At 47.8% G+C, this 17,688-nt stretch overlaps 5 protein-coding genes across 5 annotated transcripts; 3 read left to right on the forward strand and 2 right to left on the reverse strand.

Moving 5' to 3' along the window:
* Window positions 1-1,837: 1,837 nt before the first annotated feature.
* Window positions 1,838-2,386, forward strand: HOO65_090194 (Mitochondrial intermembrane space cysteine motif-containing protein MIC17; the record flags this gene model as incomplete). Its single annotated transcript, XM_071004620.1, has 2 exons — window positions 1,838-2,043; window positions 2,110-2,386. The coding sequence occupies 2 exons, from the start codon at window positions 1,838-1,840 to the stop codon at window positions 2,384-2,386; spliced, it is 483 nt and encodes a 160-aa protein (XP_070856080.1).
* A 406-nt stretch (window positions 2,387-2,792) lies between these two features.
* Window positions 2,793-4,766, reverse strand: HOO65_090195 (UBX domain protein; the record flags this gene model as incomplete). The annotated part of the gene is made up of 4 exons (XM_071004482.1): window positions 2,793-2,831; window positions 2,899-4,374; window positions 4,537-4,589; window positions 4,688-4,766. The coding sequence occupies 4 exons, from the start codon at window positions 4,764-4,766 to the stop codon at window positions 2,793-2,795; spliced, it is 1,647 nt and encodes a 548-aa protein (XP_070856081.1).
* A 6,412-nt stretch (window positions 4,767-11,178) lies between these two features.
* HOO65_090196 (Alpha-ketoglutarate-dependent sulfonate dioxygenase) lies at window positions 11,179-12,451 on the forward strand (the record flags this gene model as incomplete). The annotated part of the gene is made up of 3 exons (XM_071004549.1): window positions 11,179-11,337; window positions 11,410-12,145; window positions 12,204-12,451. 3 exons carry the CDS (start codon window positions 11,179-11,181, stop codon window positions 12,449-12,451), a joined length of 1,143 nt encoding a protein of 380 aa, XP_070856082.1.
* A 1,393-nt stretch (window positions 12,452-13,844) lies between these two features.
* Window positions 13,845-15,849, forward strand: HOO65_090197 (putative transporter YIL166C; the record flags this gene model as incomplete). The annotated part of the gene is made up of 4 exons (XM_071004481.1): window positions 13,845-14,171; window positions 14,235-14,327; window positions 14,414-14,655; window positions 14,787-15,849. The coding sequence occupies 4 exons, from the start codon at window positions 13,845-13,847 to the stop codon at window positions 15,847-15,849; spliced, it is 1,725 nt and encodes a 574-aa protein (XP_070856083.1).
* A 246-nt stretch (window positions 15,850-16,095) lies between these two features.
* HOO65_090198 (uncharacterized protein) lies at window positions 16,096-16,676 on the reverse strand (the record flags this gene model as incomplete). Its single annotated transcript, XM_071004617.1, has 2 exons — window positions 16,096-16,552; window positions 16,615-16,676. 2 exons carry the CDS (start codon window positions 16,674-16,676, stop codon window positions 16,096-16,098), a joined length of 519 nt encoding a protein of 172 aa, XP_070856084.1.
* Window positions 16,677-17,688: the final 1,012 nt, after the last annotated feature.

Below are 17,688 nucleotides of genomic sequence, written 5' to 3' on the forward strand. Positions count from 1 at the left end.
GTAAAACAGGTTTAATACGTTAGACAATATATTTGATCCCGTCGACTAAAAGCATGTACATATTGCAGTCACACTGGCCATGAATTTTCAAATGGGTGCTCGGATTCGACTACACAAAAAGAACATGCATTCTGGCCTTTTTGCAGTGTATCAAACTGTTGTATCTTCGAGTCAAATAGTCAAACACTGGACCATGCAGTCGATCTTTCCGTAGAATGAAGAGGGGCAGATGCTTGGATCCTCATATGCCCCCGTAGTCTCCATTGATTTGCGCAATGCCGATCTTTGTTTGTTTTAGGGCTCAGCTAGTCAATAGCAGGGGGGGGGGGCGGCTTGGGAATTACGAAGATGCAATGTATACAATAGACTGTCGTAACCAAGGGCCACGATCTATTCTAACCACCGTGCAATGAACGGTACACTACCTACCTAACCATTAAACAGCTATGCTCCTTCACGTTGACTCCATGACCATCGAGTAGCCCTTCAAGAAGTGAAAACTTCCACATGGAGCACTTTGAGATGCTATCCAAATAGCCTTCTGGGTGGATTGTCTCAGCACACTTGCTTAAACTAGATCAACGGTTCTCTTCTCATACTATCAATACCAGCTTTTGCCTTATCAGACACTGCTAACTACACTATGGCTTTCAACTATGAGGGCCATAGCTCAGATCATCTATTGTGCTCAACGTTCTCAAATTCACTATACCACTAGGGCTCCTTCAACCTTCTGTTATCTGTGAATTTACCCATATTATCAGATGCTTTGTAGATGACGCAAGAGACATGTCTAGCTAACACACCAGTAGCTGGCCTTGAATGCATAACTAGGGATTATGGATGAAGAAAACCTTTCTTATCAAACAATACCAACATAAGGGCGACTATTAACTGTACGAAAGGCGTAGTCGCATGGCGTTTCTCCAGGTCCAGTGACTTCTTCAAAAGCCTTGTGAAACGCTTCTTTCCAAGCCCTATAGAGAAGTCAGACAAAAAGAATGCGATGCGCTATGGTTAAATGGTTCCTTTCCCTTAACTAGTCCCCTTTAAAATCGCAGTACTAGTTTTAAAAAGTCGCCAGTTAATCCTATAATATAGCAAAGACATCTGATGTACTTGTGATGCGGAGATGCCGCTGCTTGTGATCAAAGATGGGCAACTGCTCTCTTTCAAAAGGCCCAATTTTCAGATAGGGTCTCTCGGGGAGAGCAACCTCGTAATTTCCAGTCTTACCTCATCCATAAAAGAATCAGTGCCACATCCAAATATATAAGAAATCTCAGCTCATCAAGCAAAACGTGAGCCACCCCTTATCTCCTAAAAATACTCTCGTCCCATCAATTAATACCATTTTCCAGCGTGCCAAGTGCCAAGTGCGCACATGCTGCTCAAGAAAAGAGAGTTCTCTCATAGTAGCATTTCTTTGTTAATAGTATACTAAGACCACTGTCTAATAGGTTCTATCGCCTCTAGCATAATTTAGAGCAACTCACCAACGTTTTTATGGCCCTTTTTATGAAGGCGCAGCTATGTTTAACCGGGTCATCACGAGACCCACTCTGGGAAAACTTAGACATGTGCATGCTACATAGTTTATGCAAGGCTACCAATTAAGTGGCCTTGATTTCCCCAGAAAACAAGTATCCACTTATCTTTTTCAAATAACCCCTATTAGGGTTTAAATTCCTCAACAAACTTGACGACGAGTCCTCCTCTCTGGTCTTTTCTTTCCCATCTCACAACCAACAACCTCTTCCACAACACCTTCATTTCCAGCACTTTCACTCTCGCTCTCTACCGGCCAAAACCCCGCATCTATCTCTATCTCTTCATCATGCCTCGTCAGCGTTCCTCCGTCGGCCGTGCTCCGGCTCGCCCTACCCTCTCCAAGCCCGCTGCTACCCCTTCGGCCCAGCAGTCCCGGCCCGCCGCCACCTATGCCCCTGCTGCACCTCCCGCTCCTACCGCGGCCCCTAGCGCTGCTGCCGCACCGACTTCTAGTGGCCCGGGTCTGTTTGGCCAGATGGCCAGCACCGCTGCGTACGCTCCCCTCTCCTAAATTCCTATTTGTAAACCAACTGACATTCCTCTTTTCTTCTGCTCTAGTGGTGTCGCTATTGGCTCTTCCATTGGCCACGCTATTGGCGGCATGTTCACTGGTGGTGGCAACAGCACTGAGAGCAGCGCTCTCGATGCTTCCCCTCAGGCTGCTGCCGCCACTTCTGCCCCAGCTGCTTACAATGCTCAGGCACAGGCTGGCAACTGCGGCCCTGCTGTCCAGCAGTTCACCAAGTGCATGGATGAGCACGGTGGCAACATGCAAATTTGCAACTGGTACCTTGACCAGCTTAAGGCCTGCCAGGCCGCCGCTGCGCCCTACTAAAAGCGTAGTATCTGCACTGTGACTTGCTCTCAGCACAGTTGAGTACGTCTCTCGCTCCAGATTCTGAACCCATTTTTTTTCTTTCTCTTTAGAAATCTCTTTTTCATTCATCTCACTTCCTCCGGCGTACTATACAGTCGTTTTGAAATCTAGACAACATCTTGCTGTAACTATCTTCCTAGTTATACTTGTCAAAATGACGGAGAAAAAAGCCACGGGGAAAAAAAAAGAGACATTGTATTATTAAATTAAATTTATAGCCGTGTGATACCTGCCGATAAAAAGAAACATAATCAAATCAAGCAAATTAACTGTCCTGTCTTTGTATGTGATGATGTAGTAGTAGCTGATGAAATGAGATCAAATGCTGAAAAAAAACGAAAACAAAAGGAAAAAAGCTTGCTGTTCACTGGTCGTCGTCATCCGGCCGGGGTTCGAAGTTGGTCTGCATATAGACAAACAAACAGGTTAGTAACAAGACAAAAAACAAAGAATAACGTTCAACAACTTACAGAGTTCCCATTATACAGCTGGTGTTGCTCGCCCCGCTGCGCATTGCGCTCTTCCTCACCCGGCTCCATGCGCTGTTGTTCAAAGCCTCGTATCCGCGACCCGCTTGCCACCGAAGAAGATCCCGACACCTGCTGCCGCCGTCTGTGGAGATCCTCGGCGCTCAACTGTCTGCCGGCTACAGCCCCGCCATAGGTTTCCCTTCTTCCCACTCCTGTTGCCTTGACTGCCGTAGAGTCCGCACCCCCCGTCTGATCTGTCGATGAATCGTCGGTGCGGGCGGGACCACCAATGCCTAGGAAGGTGCAAAGCAGAGCTGAGATCCACGCAAAGAAGGCGAGAATATATGACAACGGGCCACCAGCACCTGCAGCTGTGTTGGCATAGGCAGAGGATGCGCCAGAGGTCGACACAAGCACCAAGGTCGCCGATGGAGTAAGACCGATCGCATGCAATGGCTTATCCTCATCGGCTCCATCGAGAAGACGGTTAGGTTGAGGTGTGAGCACTAGTTTGAACTGATAGGCAGAGTCGGGCAGGCCCTTTGCAGCGCGTTCACGGGAAACCCAATCCCGCACATCGCCAGCCAATGTGGTATCGCGAGAAAAGCGCGATCGCAGGCTGGTCCCATCCTGGAGACGGACTTGCAGGGCAGCCATAGCATCATTGCTAGAGCGCGATATGGAGCTTGAGGGCGCACTGGCTAGAGCCGTAGCGACAGCCCCAGGGGTTAATTTGGCAGCAGAACGGTCCGCAGCGCGCTGGCGCCGAGCGAGTTTATCATCTTCAATTTGTTGTAAAATACGCTTCTTTTCAGCGAGTTGCGCATTGCGTTGGCGGTTTATAGACGACGCATGGTCTGATTGCTGAGGTGTCAGTGATGCCGGCGGGGCAGGCGCAGGGTCGCTGGATGAAGAGGGTGAAGGCTTTGAATCACGGGCTTTGCGGTCTTCCTCGGCGCGCTGAGCGGTGAGGCGGGCAGCGCGCTCGGCGAGAATTTGCTGGGCAGGCGACAAGGCGGGCGAAGACTGAGTGGGAGGCTGTGTGTCTGCTTGAGTATCTTGGTTTGAGGGTGCTGACTCTGAAGATGACAGAGTCTGAGTTTGGGTCTGTGATAATTGGCTCGTGGAATAAGGCGGAGGCGGTGACGGCCCTCTAGAGCTGCTAGCGCGAATCACGGGTGACGATGCTGCTGACAAAGCGGCAGCTATTATGCTAGCAGCTGACTGCTCACTGGTGGGCGATGACGTAGCGGGCTCGGGGGTCGGCTTGCGTTTGCGGCCAAAGGAGTTTAGCGTCCGCTGCATAAAGACCTCTTTAGTGGTGCCGGCACTGATGTACTCCTTGAGCTCGCCGTTCTTGAGGATAACCAACGTGGGCGTCTTGGGAAGCGGAAAGATGGCGGCTAGATATCCAGCTTCCTCGGAGCCGGCAGCCAGGCGCAAAGCGATCGCTTCGTTATGGAGGATATCAGCGATCTAGGAGGGACCAGGGTTGACTAGTTAGCGGGGACGGTCGTTCGATGGTATATTTTTAACCATGACAAGCGGCGGGGTGGATCCAGGGTTCAGGGCATTGGCTTGGGAGTTTGGGAAAATGTTGCTTGGAAGTCTGTTGTTTAGGGATTGGTTCAATGTTACCTCATCATCAACCAAGAATTCGTTCTCCCATAGTTTGCTTTCTTCCTGCTCGTCTAAGGGCATGTTAGCAAAGTCTCGGCATAAAGAACAGCTACCCGCGAGCAAGTAGGAAGTTTCAGAGGATTTGTGGGTTGAGCCGAGGTCGAGTTACCTGTTACAAAGCAGACGACAGTCTTGTTGCGCTGGACAGCCGTAGCAATGCCTTCTTGCAGAGAGCCGTGGTAGAACATGGCGCACAAAGAAGGAGGGGAAGTCAGGAAATAGAGAGATGCAGCAGCGATTGAAAGAAAGCGAAAGAGAAATTGGCGATAGTAGTGGTGATTGTAACAGTAATATTGGAGTGGCGAGTGTCGCTGGTGTCTTTTTTCTTTTCCCTCAGCCGTATATTACCCTCTTATTTCCAAAAGAAAAGTAAAGCCCTTTTACCAGAGTATCGCAGTCTTTGATTTTAATCGTAGTTGATTGGTGAGTTGTTGTTGTACTTGCGAATAAAAGGCAAAGGTGAAGTGAGGTAAAACTGAAGCTGTGTCAAGGCTGAAAAGAAAGCCCCCAAGACCAACACCAACAGCCAACAGGCCAACAGTCCAGTAAAATGTGGCTGAAAGTTGATGGGGCGCCTAGTGCACGTGGAATGTTTTGGGCAGTGAATGGACCTAGCCAAGGCTAGGCCAAAAGAGGAACCCTTCAGTGGGTGAGCGGCATCTTCAGTGGTCTTTCAGTATGCTTTCAGTGCTCTTTCAGTGCGCTTTTCGGCCAAAGCCAAGGTTCCCCGTCAACAACGCTATAGCACAGATGCACAAGCAATAATAAACAATCTGCAAGTCAGACTGCAGGAACCGAGAGAACAATGCAATGCAAGCCGAACAAACAACGGTGGACGCAAAGATAGCTCAGTTGAGAAAGATAGACTGCTATATTAAGAGTAGGCGCATCAGTGTAATAAACGGCAGAACGTATCTGTATCTTCTATAGCCGCCCTCAATCTTGCCCCCTTCACTCGTCAGTTTCCGAAATAATGTATCCCAAGCACGGCACAGCACACGGCGCCTAGGAATATACAAGGCACAAACATCCCTAGTTCTCAGTATTGTCACGCTTCCTCTTGTTTGTTGTTGGAATGCAACATCTGCACGTTTCTTTTTCCCAACAAAGACAAAACAATTCCATGAGATTTTTGCCTGAGCTCAGAGCGCCCATGCACTCATATACTTGCTACCCTGCCGCTAGAAGCTCACCACAATAGAGCCTGTTAAGCTCTCGATTTTTTCATGGGGCCCTATAACTGTGCTGCAGGCACCAACCGCAGAGAACGCAACTAAGTCCCCCTGCATCTTTGTCTTATCGTCTCAGGAACTCAACAGAAAAGAGCCACAAATAAGGTGCAGGGGCTGCAACGCCACGCCACCTTTTGATAGACCCTAAACCTAAAGCTGCTAAACCCTACCAACAAATTAGGTAAAAGGTATCAAGGATGCAGTTCGATGAGCCCCACATTTGAAGTAATACTGCTTATCGATTGGGCTCTTGGCTATAAAATGATAGTGAATCGCATGCGGAAAGCCAAGTCACCAGGGATATACTAGTCAAAGTGCTGTAATGAAGCAGAGATACTATCGTTGTCTAAGACACTTGACAGTATGAGGGCTTAAGCTAGACAACTGAGAGACTCTGACTACAGGCGTCTTCATATGTAATATTGATGAGAGTGCTCTGCTATTAAAAAGGTAGGTATATTTATAGATCAGCACAAAAACGAAAGATGACTAATCTGCCTCCTGGTGGAGTGGGGAACGCCTAACGCACATGGCGTCGCACTTTTCACATCCTCAACTTGGCAACTAAGCGTCATATCACCGGATACTGAAACAAATACCCACCTAACCCTTAATGACCTTCAAAATGACCTAAAACTAGGTGTACGGCGCACTGCGAGCACCTATGAGACTAATGAGCATAGGCTAGGTCGCAGCAGAAGGGCATTCAATCTCGACACGATCGGATTAGCCTATAACGCCCGCTATCCGACTTTAAAGAACATATGGGTTCTGTGTTCATTCTTGATTTGGGTTTGTGAGGGCCTACTTCACAACTGCCTGCCGTTGAAGAAATGGTCAACTGACTGCTCACTGACCACATGACCCATGACAAATCTTGAGCAGGTGAGAATTAGTCCTCAAAACGGCCTTTTCTTCCGCACATACAACCACTAGAGGGCTAAATACGAAGATCAAGCTGTTGTCCACAGCTGGTCCAAGCTTGTGGACAGTGTATTCGCGAAACACGGCATCAACCTATCTAACATCGCTATGTAAAACTTCTATGGGACTAGTTAATGATGAGCGCGATTGCAAGCAGCATAGTTGTGTGGGTGTAGAAAGGCGTGGAAAACCAAAGTTAGTGCAGCCTGGACTGTGGTTGTTTAGGCGATCAAGTCTGAAGGTAGCTAGATGTATATTGCTTCCATCCATCGTTGGGCAAGATCGCAAGATCGCAAAGCACGCGCATCGCATACTGAGGGAATTCAAGAAACTAAACACCCTAATCATGGCATCATGGCTACAGGCTACCCTTGAATCGACACTAGCAGGCAAATGAGCCCATGCATTTGTACAAACAGCAGCAGGTCCTAATATAGAGATCTCCGCTAACCTAAAACTAGGAAAGGACTGGATAATGAAGGAAGACACAGTCACGAGCGCTCATGGGTAGCCGGTTAAGCCGTAACAACAAAACTGGAAATCGCAAATGTAAAGAAAGCAGCACGCGTCATAAAGCTTGCCACACTAAGACTAAGACGAGCACTGCTAGCTTGCAGAAGGTGTAGGGCAGCTACTGGAAGAAATTGAAAGTATGCTAGCGAGCGTATGCTCAAGCCCTTGAAAAAAGGCCCATGATCCTTTTGGTATGGGGGCAGTCGCCACGCGCAGAGCGATGCGGGAAACAGGCATGACAGTTGCACATGCACTTGGCATATAAAAAGACGACTAGCTCACCCGAGATATAGTTAGGCTTATGGAAATGATGTTTCTCCAAGTCCCACACGGCCGAACTGCATGCACACAGGGCTCAGCTTACTTCCCTTGACTAAGGCTAGAATAGCTAGTGGCAAATACTGTCGCTGATACGTGCAAAGATTGTAGGGGCATAGAGCATGTTCTACACAGAATGGGGTAGTACTGGGAATTGGCGGGCTTGATTTCTGATAACCCAAGCGAGAAGGTTGCGGCTGCACTTCGAGAGAAGCTAGAGGAAGCTATTGTGCGGCTTCTTCCACAAGCTAATTATGTATTACATGAGGAGCATCTATCTGTGTTTATCCTTGCCGTTTGGCCCTCGCTGCTTTCAGGGATATGTTTCGAGCTGAAGACTGTGGCCAGATGCTTCGCATTAAGAAAGCCCAAGAAGCTGTAAAATATGACACGGAGTCGTATAATATTCACGAGACCAAGACGGAGCCACGGAAGCCGAATTACGTTGCAGAAACTTTCCAACACAGCTTAAAAACACCATTGTAGCGGGAAATGAGTAAGTTGCATACCTAAGGAACATTGGCAAAGAAAAAAAGACCCAGTCATACAACAGACGAACATAGATCAACAAGGAAAACATAGACAATGCCTTTTAGAGATTTGTGTAACTAATCCTTGGACAGACAAGAAGGATATTGAAGGGAAAAAAGACAGGCTACTAAAAGGCTCTTATGAATGGATTCTTGAACACATGGGGCTCCAGCACTTCTAAAATGAAACTGAATCCGAATTCTGTGGATGGAGGGAGGCTCTCGCAAAGGGAAGACGATGCTCCTTTCCGGCATCATGGAGTCCATCGGCACCCCTATCGTATTTATTTTGCCAAGCTGAGGGCAGCGATCGACTGAGAGAAGCCATATCCGTGCTGCGAGGCCTGACATGTGGCCTCACACGCTACAAATCACAGCTCATCACAGATGTGCAGAAGAAGTTCGGCTGCATAGGGAAGGAAGGAACTCTTCAACAGCAGAAACACTACGCATGAGCCCTGGATAGCAACTTCGATGCCGGATCACTCAACCTTGGTAAACGCTATCCTTGATGGCTGATGCCTTGGATGAGTTCAATTCAGAACAGCAACTCTTCCTTGAGCTCACGAGGCCTACACAAGCTAAATGGATTATGTCAAGCGGCAGTTGGCATAATATTGAGGAAAGCCTGGGTGATGCAAAGCACATGTTTAAGATGTACGCTGGACTAAACCAGGATTCAGTCTCTGCAGCAGCCAATTTCTATGAGCTCGCTGCCTCGCAAAACTTTAGAGTGTGATATTACCACTGGTGAAAACGATAGTATTCTGACTCTGTGTAAGGAAGTGTATCTGCAGTGGTTAGAAGCTCTAAGCCTTCTCAGCAGCACTCCTGCTAGAACAAAAGAAATAGAAATGTTATTAGGAGCTTACCTGGTAGGTTTCCCTCTACTAAGAGTGTAGATTTAACCTGGATCTAACATTTTGCAGCAGGAAAACACGCTGCATGACCTCCAAGACGTCGTGAAAGATGCCCGCCGGCTCCTAGGATTATTGAAGTTACTTCTTTGCAAATTTACGCGTCAGCGCTCATATTTAGCCCCATCAACAGCTTAATAAAATGATAGTTTAGCCAGGAAGAGCTAAAACGAATTAAGTTGAAGCCAAGGGTTGAAGTGAGTTAGAATGCTTGTTTGCTTGTAGACACTTGAGGGCCATAATGTCAGCGTGAGATTAGTGGTATTCCCAAATGATGGACAGCGACTGGCACTCGGGTCTCCAGAAAGAACAGTCAAAATCTGGGATTCAGCTTCTGGCGCATTCTTGCAGGCTCTTGAGGGCCACAGCGACTGGCGCTCTCAAATAACGGAGAGTGACTAGCACCAGAGTCTTTGGGTAGGAAAGTCAAGATTTGGGATGCGATTTCTGGTAAATGTATACAGTAGTTAGTCGTGGGGATTTGCTCTGCTCCTTTTTTATGAGCAAGCTAACATATGTATGCACTATTATAGGAATAGATTTCATCACCTCAGACTGCCTATCCCTAGCATCTAATACATTCCTAAATGACGTATGATCTATAACTGTGCCCATTGTTGAGCTGCAATTGACACTGTCTACTGTGATTCCAGGCTCATATCACCTTGTCAATTAGTACTAAGAAGGAAATCTCCCTGTCAGTTGTGCTATTGAAAGAACCTAAATGGCTGGGCTAACGATGATATGAGCCTTGAGTGGCTCAAGCACCCTAATCAACACTCTATCACTTTATCAACTAGTCTGGCCAGGTGCCCGATAGCCCATGCTTCAAAGACCGAGTTATTCCTAGCTCTTTATGCTGCCTACAAAGCCACCGTGATTAGAAGTGATATAAAGGGCTGCAAGTGTTCTTTTGAACACAACGATTGCCATAACGAAGCTTGATATATAGCTATAGGGTCTAGCACTGGCTAGAGAGGAGGCCGACCTATCCGACCCCCGGGTTTCTAAGACGCCAAAACAGTGTTTGGGGCTAGTTATTAGCTTAAATACCTCTAAATATGAGTGGAAGGGCATGAGAGTGGCCTCTAGAATCTATTCTTTATGCACCTTGACCACTTCCGAAAAGAACGAAAGAAACGATGTATTAAAATGCCCTGACTGGGTTCTTTAATAGACAAGTGAGACTCTCGGCCAGCAGTGAAGAACAAAGAAGCCCGGCTACGGAATGGAAAATATTCCTAAATAATAGAGAACAAGCGATGCATTAGACGTTGATGCACCAGTGGTAGGCAGACTATCGAGTAGTGATAGCCAGAATAGGCCGGCATAGGCGGGGGAAAGGAATATGGAGTAGGCAGGTCGTTGTGAAGACAATTAGATAGTATAGCGAGCGAGTTTAATTTATTAAATGTCATCCTATATTTTCACTGGAAACGACGAAAAGTGCATACGCTACGCTAATGTAACATGAATGCGTGTGTTGAATTTGACTCGAAAATCACTTGTTTTATAACTTGATCGCGCTGTCAACATACTTTTGGCCTCGTTATCCAATCTTGGTGATCCCCATTGTGCGTTGTGCACCCTGAATTGCATCATAGTACAAGATCTCCTTAGTGAGTTTATTTCCTTGAAGGCAAATATCAAAGGGCAAGAGCAAATTGTCGGTTAAATATGAGAGTATGGTGTGATAATTGGCCCCCTCAACGACATGTCGCTACATCTATCTCCATGCTCACGTACTTCTTCCTATCTCCTACCCCCAAAGTACTTTTACATTTACTAATATGCACATCCAAGTTGGCGAATCTGTACCTTGGACATCTCCTGTCAGTTGCTAACCCCTCAAGTGCCATTGCGCTTCCCCGCAAACCGGGAATCTGGCACTGTTTCTCCTCCCACTCGCCTTGGTCAAATCTTGGCCGGGCTCTTTTTCCTTCTATCTAGTGTTTGCACCAAAACATCAAGCTTGGCGTGATTAATCGCACGATTGTCGCAATAGCCTACAAATGGCAGCAACTGGTTAATGCCCAAACGAGGGCAGTATTGGAGGTAAATATAAAGGTTGTGATGACCCTAAGACCGTCTATCTAGCCATCTACTATTCTCAAGTTCGCACCCAAATACACGTTCCTATAGCATTTCATACTCTCCCCAAATACCATGGCCCCTTCAGCAATCGAGACTGCGGTGGAAGCCGTATCTGTGCCCAATACCAAGGCTTACACCAAAGCTGACGGCGACTACAAAGAACTGGCGCCTGTCACTCTGGCCGAGACCGAGCTAACTGGTACTCACGACGGGGAATTTGGTGCTGCTACAGTATGTTGCCATATCTCGACTCTGATGGCTTGCTCTCTCAGCATGAACTAACAAACTCCCTCCTTGCTTTAGTACCCCCATTATCTGCCTACATGGAATCCCGACCAGAAATACCCTCCTTTGACCCCTTTCGAGCACTATGAGCACGGAAAAGACGCCGATCCGACTTACCCTGAGTTGCTCGGCCCTTCAGCTAAAGTCGACCACCTAACACCCTCCACCGGCTCTGAAGTTAGCGGCATCCAACTAAGTAGCCTGAGTCCTGCTGGCCGCGACCAGCTAGCACGCTTTGTTGCCGAGCGAAAGGTTGTCGCCTTCCGCGATCAGGACTTTGCCTCTCTTTCGATTGAACAGGCCCTTGAATTTGGCGCCTACTTTGGTCGCCACCATATCCATCCCACTAGCGGCTCGCCTGCGGGCCACCCTGAAATTCATCTGGTGCACCGCTCGGCTGGCAGCGATACTGCTGCTGATGCCTACTTTGCTAATCGCCTAAGTTCCGTCGCCTGGCACAGCGATGTATCGTACGAGGAGCAGCCACCTGGCACGACCTTCCTCTATGTCCTAGACTTGCCGTCTGCTGGTGGCGACACTATATTTACGAATGCCGTTGAAGCATACAACCGCCTAAGCGAGGGATTTAAGCAGCGTCTGCATGGACTCAAGGCAGTACACTCCGGAATTGAGCAGGTCAATGCCTCTCTGAGCAAGGGCAGCATCAAGCGCCGTGAGCCTGTCGCTAGTGTGCACCCAGTCGTGCGTACGCATCCTGCCACCGGTGAAAAAGCGCTATATGTCAACCCGCAATGTATGTATATTCGCACCTTCTGCCGCCCGGACTAGACTCTTTGCTAATAAAATCTCAGTCACCCGCGAAATTGTCGGCTATAAAAAGGAGGAGTCGGATGCCCTCCTCAAGTTTCTGTATGACCATCTAGCTTGGGGCGCAGATTTTCAGGTCCGTGTCAAGTGGGAGCCGGGCACGGTAGTTGCTTGGGATAACCGCGTAACACAGCACTCGGCTTTGGTAGACTGGGCATCGGGCGAGAGGCGGCATCTAGCGCGTATTACACCACAAGCTGAAGCGCCATATGAGACTCCGTATGAGGGATAACGAAGGGCTGGACTCGATGCTGCTAGGGTATAATTTTATAATTTATTCAAAGATCACCTGTAGTACGTCGTTCGTCAATAAGTAGGATATTCCTTAGAGAAGTTGCATAGTGATTTAAGTAGAAAGAAGTTGCCCTCTAACCATTTAAAGCCCCATAGCTTTCGCTACTGCCATGTTACACACGTATGCTTCTCATAGCCATCATATCTTCCCCTCATAGTACATATTTTGCATGCGTAGAAATTAAGCAAAAGCTTGGTTCTTGCCTTGCTAGCAAAAAGCCGGAAAAGGTCGTCGTTATCGTTTTGCCAAACTCACAATTTCACCCGAAAATGTCGAAATATCCCCATCCTGTAACACCACTTTGTTCTAATGTGGTGCAATAATCCCAGCAAGTGTCGTTCACTTAAGACGTTGCACCAGCAAGGGCCACTTCGAAAGCCTTAGCGCTCCCTCGGTTCATAGACAGGCCTCGCCTGTCCGTGGACTTTTCCATTGTGTCTATTTTGCTCACTTTTCGAAGATCTACTGACATAGAAACTAGTCCCTTGGATAACCTGGATAAATAGCTCCGTCTCTACTGGGTTTAGGCCTACTAGGTGACGTCTCGCTAGCTGCATAATCGTGATACACTGACCTGCCATCTATCGAAGGGCTGTCGTAATACGCCAACAGAATTTCGATCACTGATGACACCATTTTCTACAAATACCCGGTAGCCAAAAGATATGGAAAGTTGCAGCGAGACTCGAGATCTAGAGATAGGGGTGACGTTGCAGATTTACTAGCCGCAGCTCTTGCTGGGTCTTAGGTCAGAGTAGCCAATAGCAAAGCCTCAGAATATGATGCCCTCTTTGCTCCGTCTCTCTATTGCTAGATTCCAATTTGACCATATTTTACATTTATCCTTGCGGGTTTCTGCCTTAATACGTCCTTGTCGAGCTTCTGTCCCACCCTTTCTTCGGGGCTTTCCCTACTTGGGCTGGGGGCTGATAACGGTCCTTCTTGTTCTTGTCGCAATGCGTATTATATCATTTGCTAAACAAACACGCAACTCTAATCGCAATTAAAAAAGCCCGATGCAGAGTCCATCGACCGGCTTAGTTCTAGAGAAGGCCGTAATATCATGTTTGACAGATAAGCACCTCAGATTAGTGTGCTCAGACGGCAGAAATGCGCCGGGTTCTCGCCGGGCAGGTAGGACCCTTTCCTATTTCCGGGTCAAGAGAAGTCAGTATATATGGGCCGATGATGCCCTACTTTTGTTCTGTTTGCTATTCTACTTTCCAAGCAGACCACCACACGCTGTTTGCCTCCATTTGCTGGCACCCTTTTCTGCTACCAACGCCCTCCTCCGCCTTTATTCCTTCTCCGCCCCCCTGAGTTTGCTATCATGACTTCTTGGCCGTGGTCCCGCAGCTTGAAGCCCAAAGACAGAGCAGATAGTTACTCTTCTCGCCATGAAGATGACAGCAAAGCTCCTAATATAACCTCTGCTCCCTCCAAGCGCACCGGTTCTGTAGCAACATCTTCGTCCCACGATACTGGCACACAGGCCACTCCACATGTCCTTGGTTCCACGCCAAACCATGCCTTCTCCTCGCCATCGATGGCCGAGTACTGGAGAGAAGTATACAACAAGGCGCAATATGAGAACCGGCACCGCTTTGATCCTGATTTTGAGTGGACGGCGGATGAAGAGAAAAAACTGATTCGGAAGGTTGGTTCCCTAGGGAGCAACACTTAGTTCTTAAAGCCCTTTCTCATATTAACTGTTTCCTAGATTGATATCCGGATTGTTCTTCTTGCCTGGGTCATGTTCTGCTCTCTAGATCTAAACCGCCGCAACATCAATAGAGCTATATCCGACAATCTCGTAAGTCTTCATCTCACGTTTAGCTGAGAATTGCAAGGAAAAACTGTTGGCGACAAGTTGCTAACGCTGGAATCGTTCCAATATAGCTGCCCGAGCTCAACATGACGACCAACGACTTTAACTACGGCCAAACCATATTCTTGACGTCCTTCCTTGCTGCCGAGCTACCCAGCGGGTTGATTAGCAAGAGGCTCGGCGCCGATCGCTGGATCCCGGCGCTTATCATATGCTGGTCGATTGTTTCTGGTTGCCAGGCATGGATGGCGACAAAAACCCACTACTATGTGATGCGTTGCTTGTTGGGCTTAGCCATGGGTGGCTTTATTCCGTAAGTGGTGATGCCGACCATGTTCACTAGTTGGCTTTTTTTTTTTTTTTTTTTCACAAAAAGCAAAAAAAGCTTCCCCTGTTTGTCCATCTTACCATCGCTCTTGCTCTAACCTTGGCCACATTCAACAGCGACGTCGTTCTTTGGCTCACGTACTTTTACAAATCCAATGAGCTGCCAAAGCGGCTTGCCTTTTTCTGGACTGCCCTGAGTACCTGCAACATCCTTGGCTCCTTCATTGCCGCAGGCGTACTTCAAATGCGTGGCGTTGCTGGCTACTCAGGCTGGCAGTGGCTTTTCTTGATCGAGGCAGCCCTAACCCTAACTATTGGCCTGTTTTCCGTTGGCCTAATGCCAGCTGGTCCGTGCCAAACCTCAGGCTGGTTGCGGGGGGCCAAGGGCTGGTTCACTGAGCGTGAAGAGTACATTATGGTGAACCGCTTGCTACGCGACGATCCATCCAAGGGCGATATGAATAATCGACAGGGTGTTGGCTTGGCACTTTTGTGGAAGGTGCTTAAAGACTGGGAAATGTGGCCTTTATACCTTATTGGGCTAACTTCCTATATTCCGCCTTCGCCCCCAAATACTTACTTGTCATACATCCTGCGGCAGCTGGGATTCAATACGTTTAAGGCTAACCTCCTCGCTATCCCTTCCCAGTTCCTATTTGCTATACAGCTTCTGGTTATTTCATGGGTGTCGGAAAAGGTGAAAGAACGGTCCATTATCTCATCGCTATCCAACATCTGGATTCTTCCGTGGCTGATTGCACTCGTGGTAGTGCCAGCTAGCACCAGTGCGTGGGTCCGATATGTGCTGCTGAGTGGCCTATTGAGCTACCCTTACTGCCATGCGATCTTGGTCAGTTGGAATGCGCGCAATAGCAACTCTGTGCGTACACGTGCAGTGAGTGCAGCGCTCTACAACATGTTTGTTCAAGCGGGCAACATTATTGCTACGAACATCTACAGAGACGATGACAAGCCGCTGTACCGCCGTGGTAACAAGATTTTGCTGGCCATTACAGTGTATAACATTTTCCAGTTCTATCTGGTCAAGCTGTTTTATATATGGCGCAACAAGGTTCGCGAGCAGCAGTGGAATGCTATGTCGAAAGAGGAGCAGGAAGATTATGTACGGAGTACCACCGATGAGGGGATGAAACGGTTGGATTTCCGGTTTGCCCACTGAGAAACAAAGGAAGGACATGGAACAAAGGAAAAAGGTCGTAATAAATCAGATCAAACCAGCCCCATGCTAAATTAACCCGCGTTAAATTAAACCATCGGATATAAAGATGGAATTTACTGTACATGAAGCTTTGGTTTTACGTTTAGCGGCTTCCGAAGAGGATCTAGACCAAAGAGCCCCGCAAAATAAGCGGTCCGCGTTAAGAATAGGAAGCCCTAGGATGATGAAGAAAATAAGTTGTGAATGTTAGCGAGCTAGGCCGTAGAATAGTGTGAAAGAACTCACAGTTATCCCAATGTTCCCCCATGCCATGGCGTTCCAGTTCAGGACATCGAGTGCCGCGTGCAGCCCTAAGCCATAGCAGGTGATGCCGATATGGCTCATATCAGCAACCCATAGGGCCAATAAATACGCGCGCACCACGCGGATCTCGCGAGTTGTTGTTAGGACGGCAACCCCAAGAAGGGCAAGAAGGAGATAAGTATTGCCAAGCTGTAAAGCGACCGTAAGGCCGGCAGGATTCATGGGGGGGTGAGAATAATCATCCCAGGTGAAAGCAGCAGCGGGGGTAGATACAGCGGGAGCAGTAGCAGGCACTCCTTCGGGGACTGCCTCACCTGCCACTTCGCCGACTAGAACGAAAGGAAGTTGTGCATTGACAAACCAGGCTGGGAATAAAGCGGCACTGAGGAAGCCACCAATTCTAAAGGGGGTAACTATTGATGAGTAGGAGGTAGGGGGAAAGGGGAGAGGGCAGCAACATACAGAGAAATTGGCTCAAAAATAGTAAAGACGATACGTGGGAAGGTGGGCAAATTTGAAGCCATAGCGGGTGGAGGTGAGAGGCTGATACTGTTAAGTTTTCAGGAGTATGAATAGGTTATGAGCTAAAACTAAGGGTGAGCAAGGTGGGCAAGGTGGGCAAGGCGGGCAAGGCGGGCAAGGTGTTGTCGTTTAGGTATTATGCAATATACTGTACTGTCGGAAGATTTCGATATGAGTTTTTTTTATTTTCGAAGGCCGCTACCGATGACTAAGCGCTATATACGGTACGTATTAATGTATTAGTGAGGCAAAAGAAGCGTTTCAGGCATGCACAACTGGAAAATAGAAACACAAGCAGATCTACAGTAAAGTGCTAAATTAGCCTCCGTATGAAGCACGTTTCTCGCAATAGTATGCAGAAAATTAGGGCCTAATGGGAAGCGTATGTCTTGTGTCTTGTGCCTAAGGTCTCCTATTTACTACTCACCGAGAACTTGCTACCTTTTCACACCGAGATTTAGTGGACCAATGGTTACTCGTAATAATGCGGGGGGGACTTCATCAAACCAATACATAAGTACGTGAGTACAACCACACAAACACGCAAATGCAAAAAAAAACAAGAAATACACAAAAACAAGAAAGAGCTAAAAAATAAATTCAGGAAAAATCATACAACCCACAAGTACGTCGCGAATTTCTTCACTAATTAAGGTCCGCCTAACGCGGCAAATCAATAGGCCGGCGTTAGCGAGCAATGGCCAAGTGTACAGGGCGACATCTTGTCACACCCTTGGCAAAAGGACTCCGAGGCGCTACTGACATCCAGGAAACTTTCGGGTAGAACGTTTTTAAGCTCTTCTTAACTCCGGAGCTGGTCCCGCTCCCGATACCAGATACAAACATCCCAAAGAGTAGTAGGCGGCGTACGGAAGGCAGCAACCAGACGACCTATGTATGTACATACATATGTAGACTATTGGCCCGCCTCTCGTTTCTAGCTTTCAATTTCTCGCTTCTTGATATCTATCTAACGAAGCACAGTAATCTTGCTGACCTTTTTATAAATACTTC

This window comes from Ceratocystis lukuohia (assembly GCF_044167205.1).
Source record: "Ceratocystis lukuohia strain C4212 chromosome Unknown Supercontig9_pilon, whole genome shotgun sequence".
In the NCBI taxonomy this organism is placed as follows: domain Eukaryota; kingdom Fungi; phylum Ascomycota; class Sordariomycetes; order Microascales; family Ceratocystidaceae; genus Ceratocystis; species Ceratocystis lukuohia.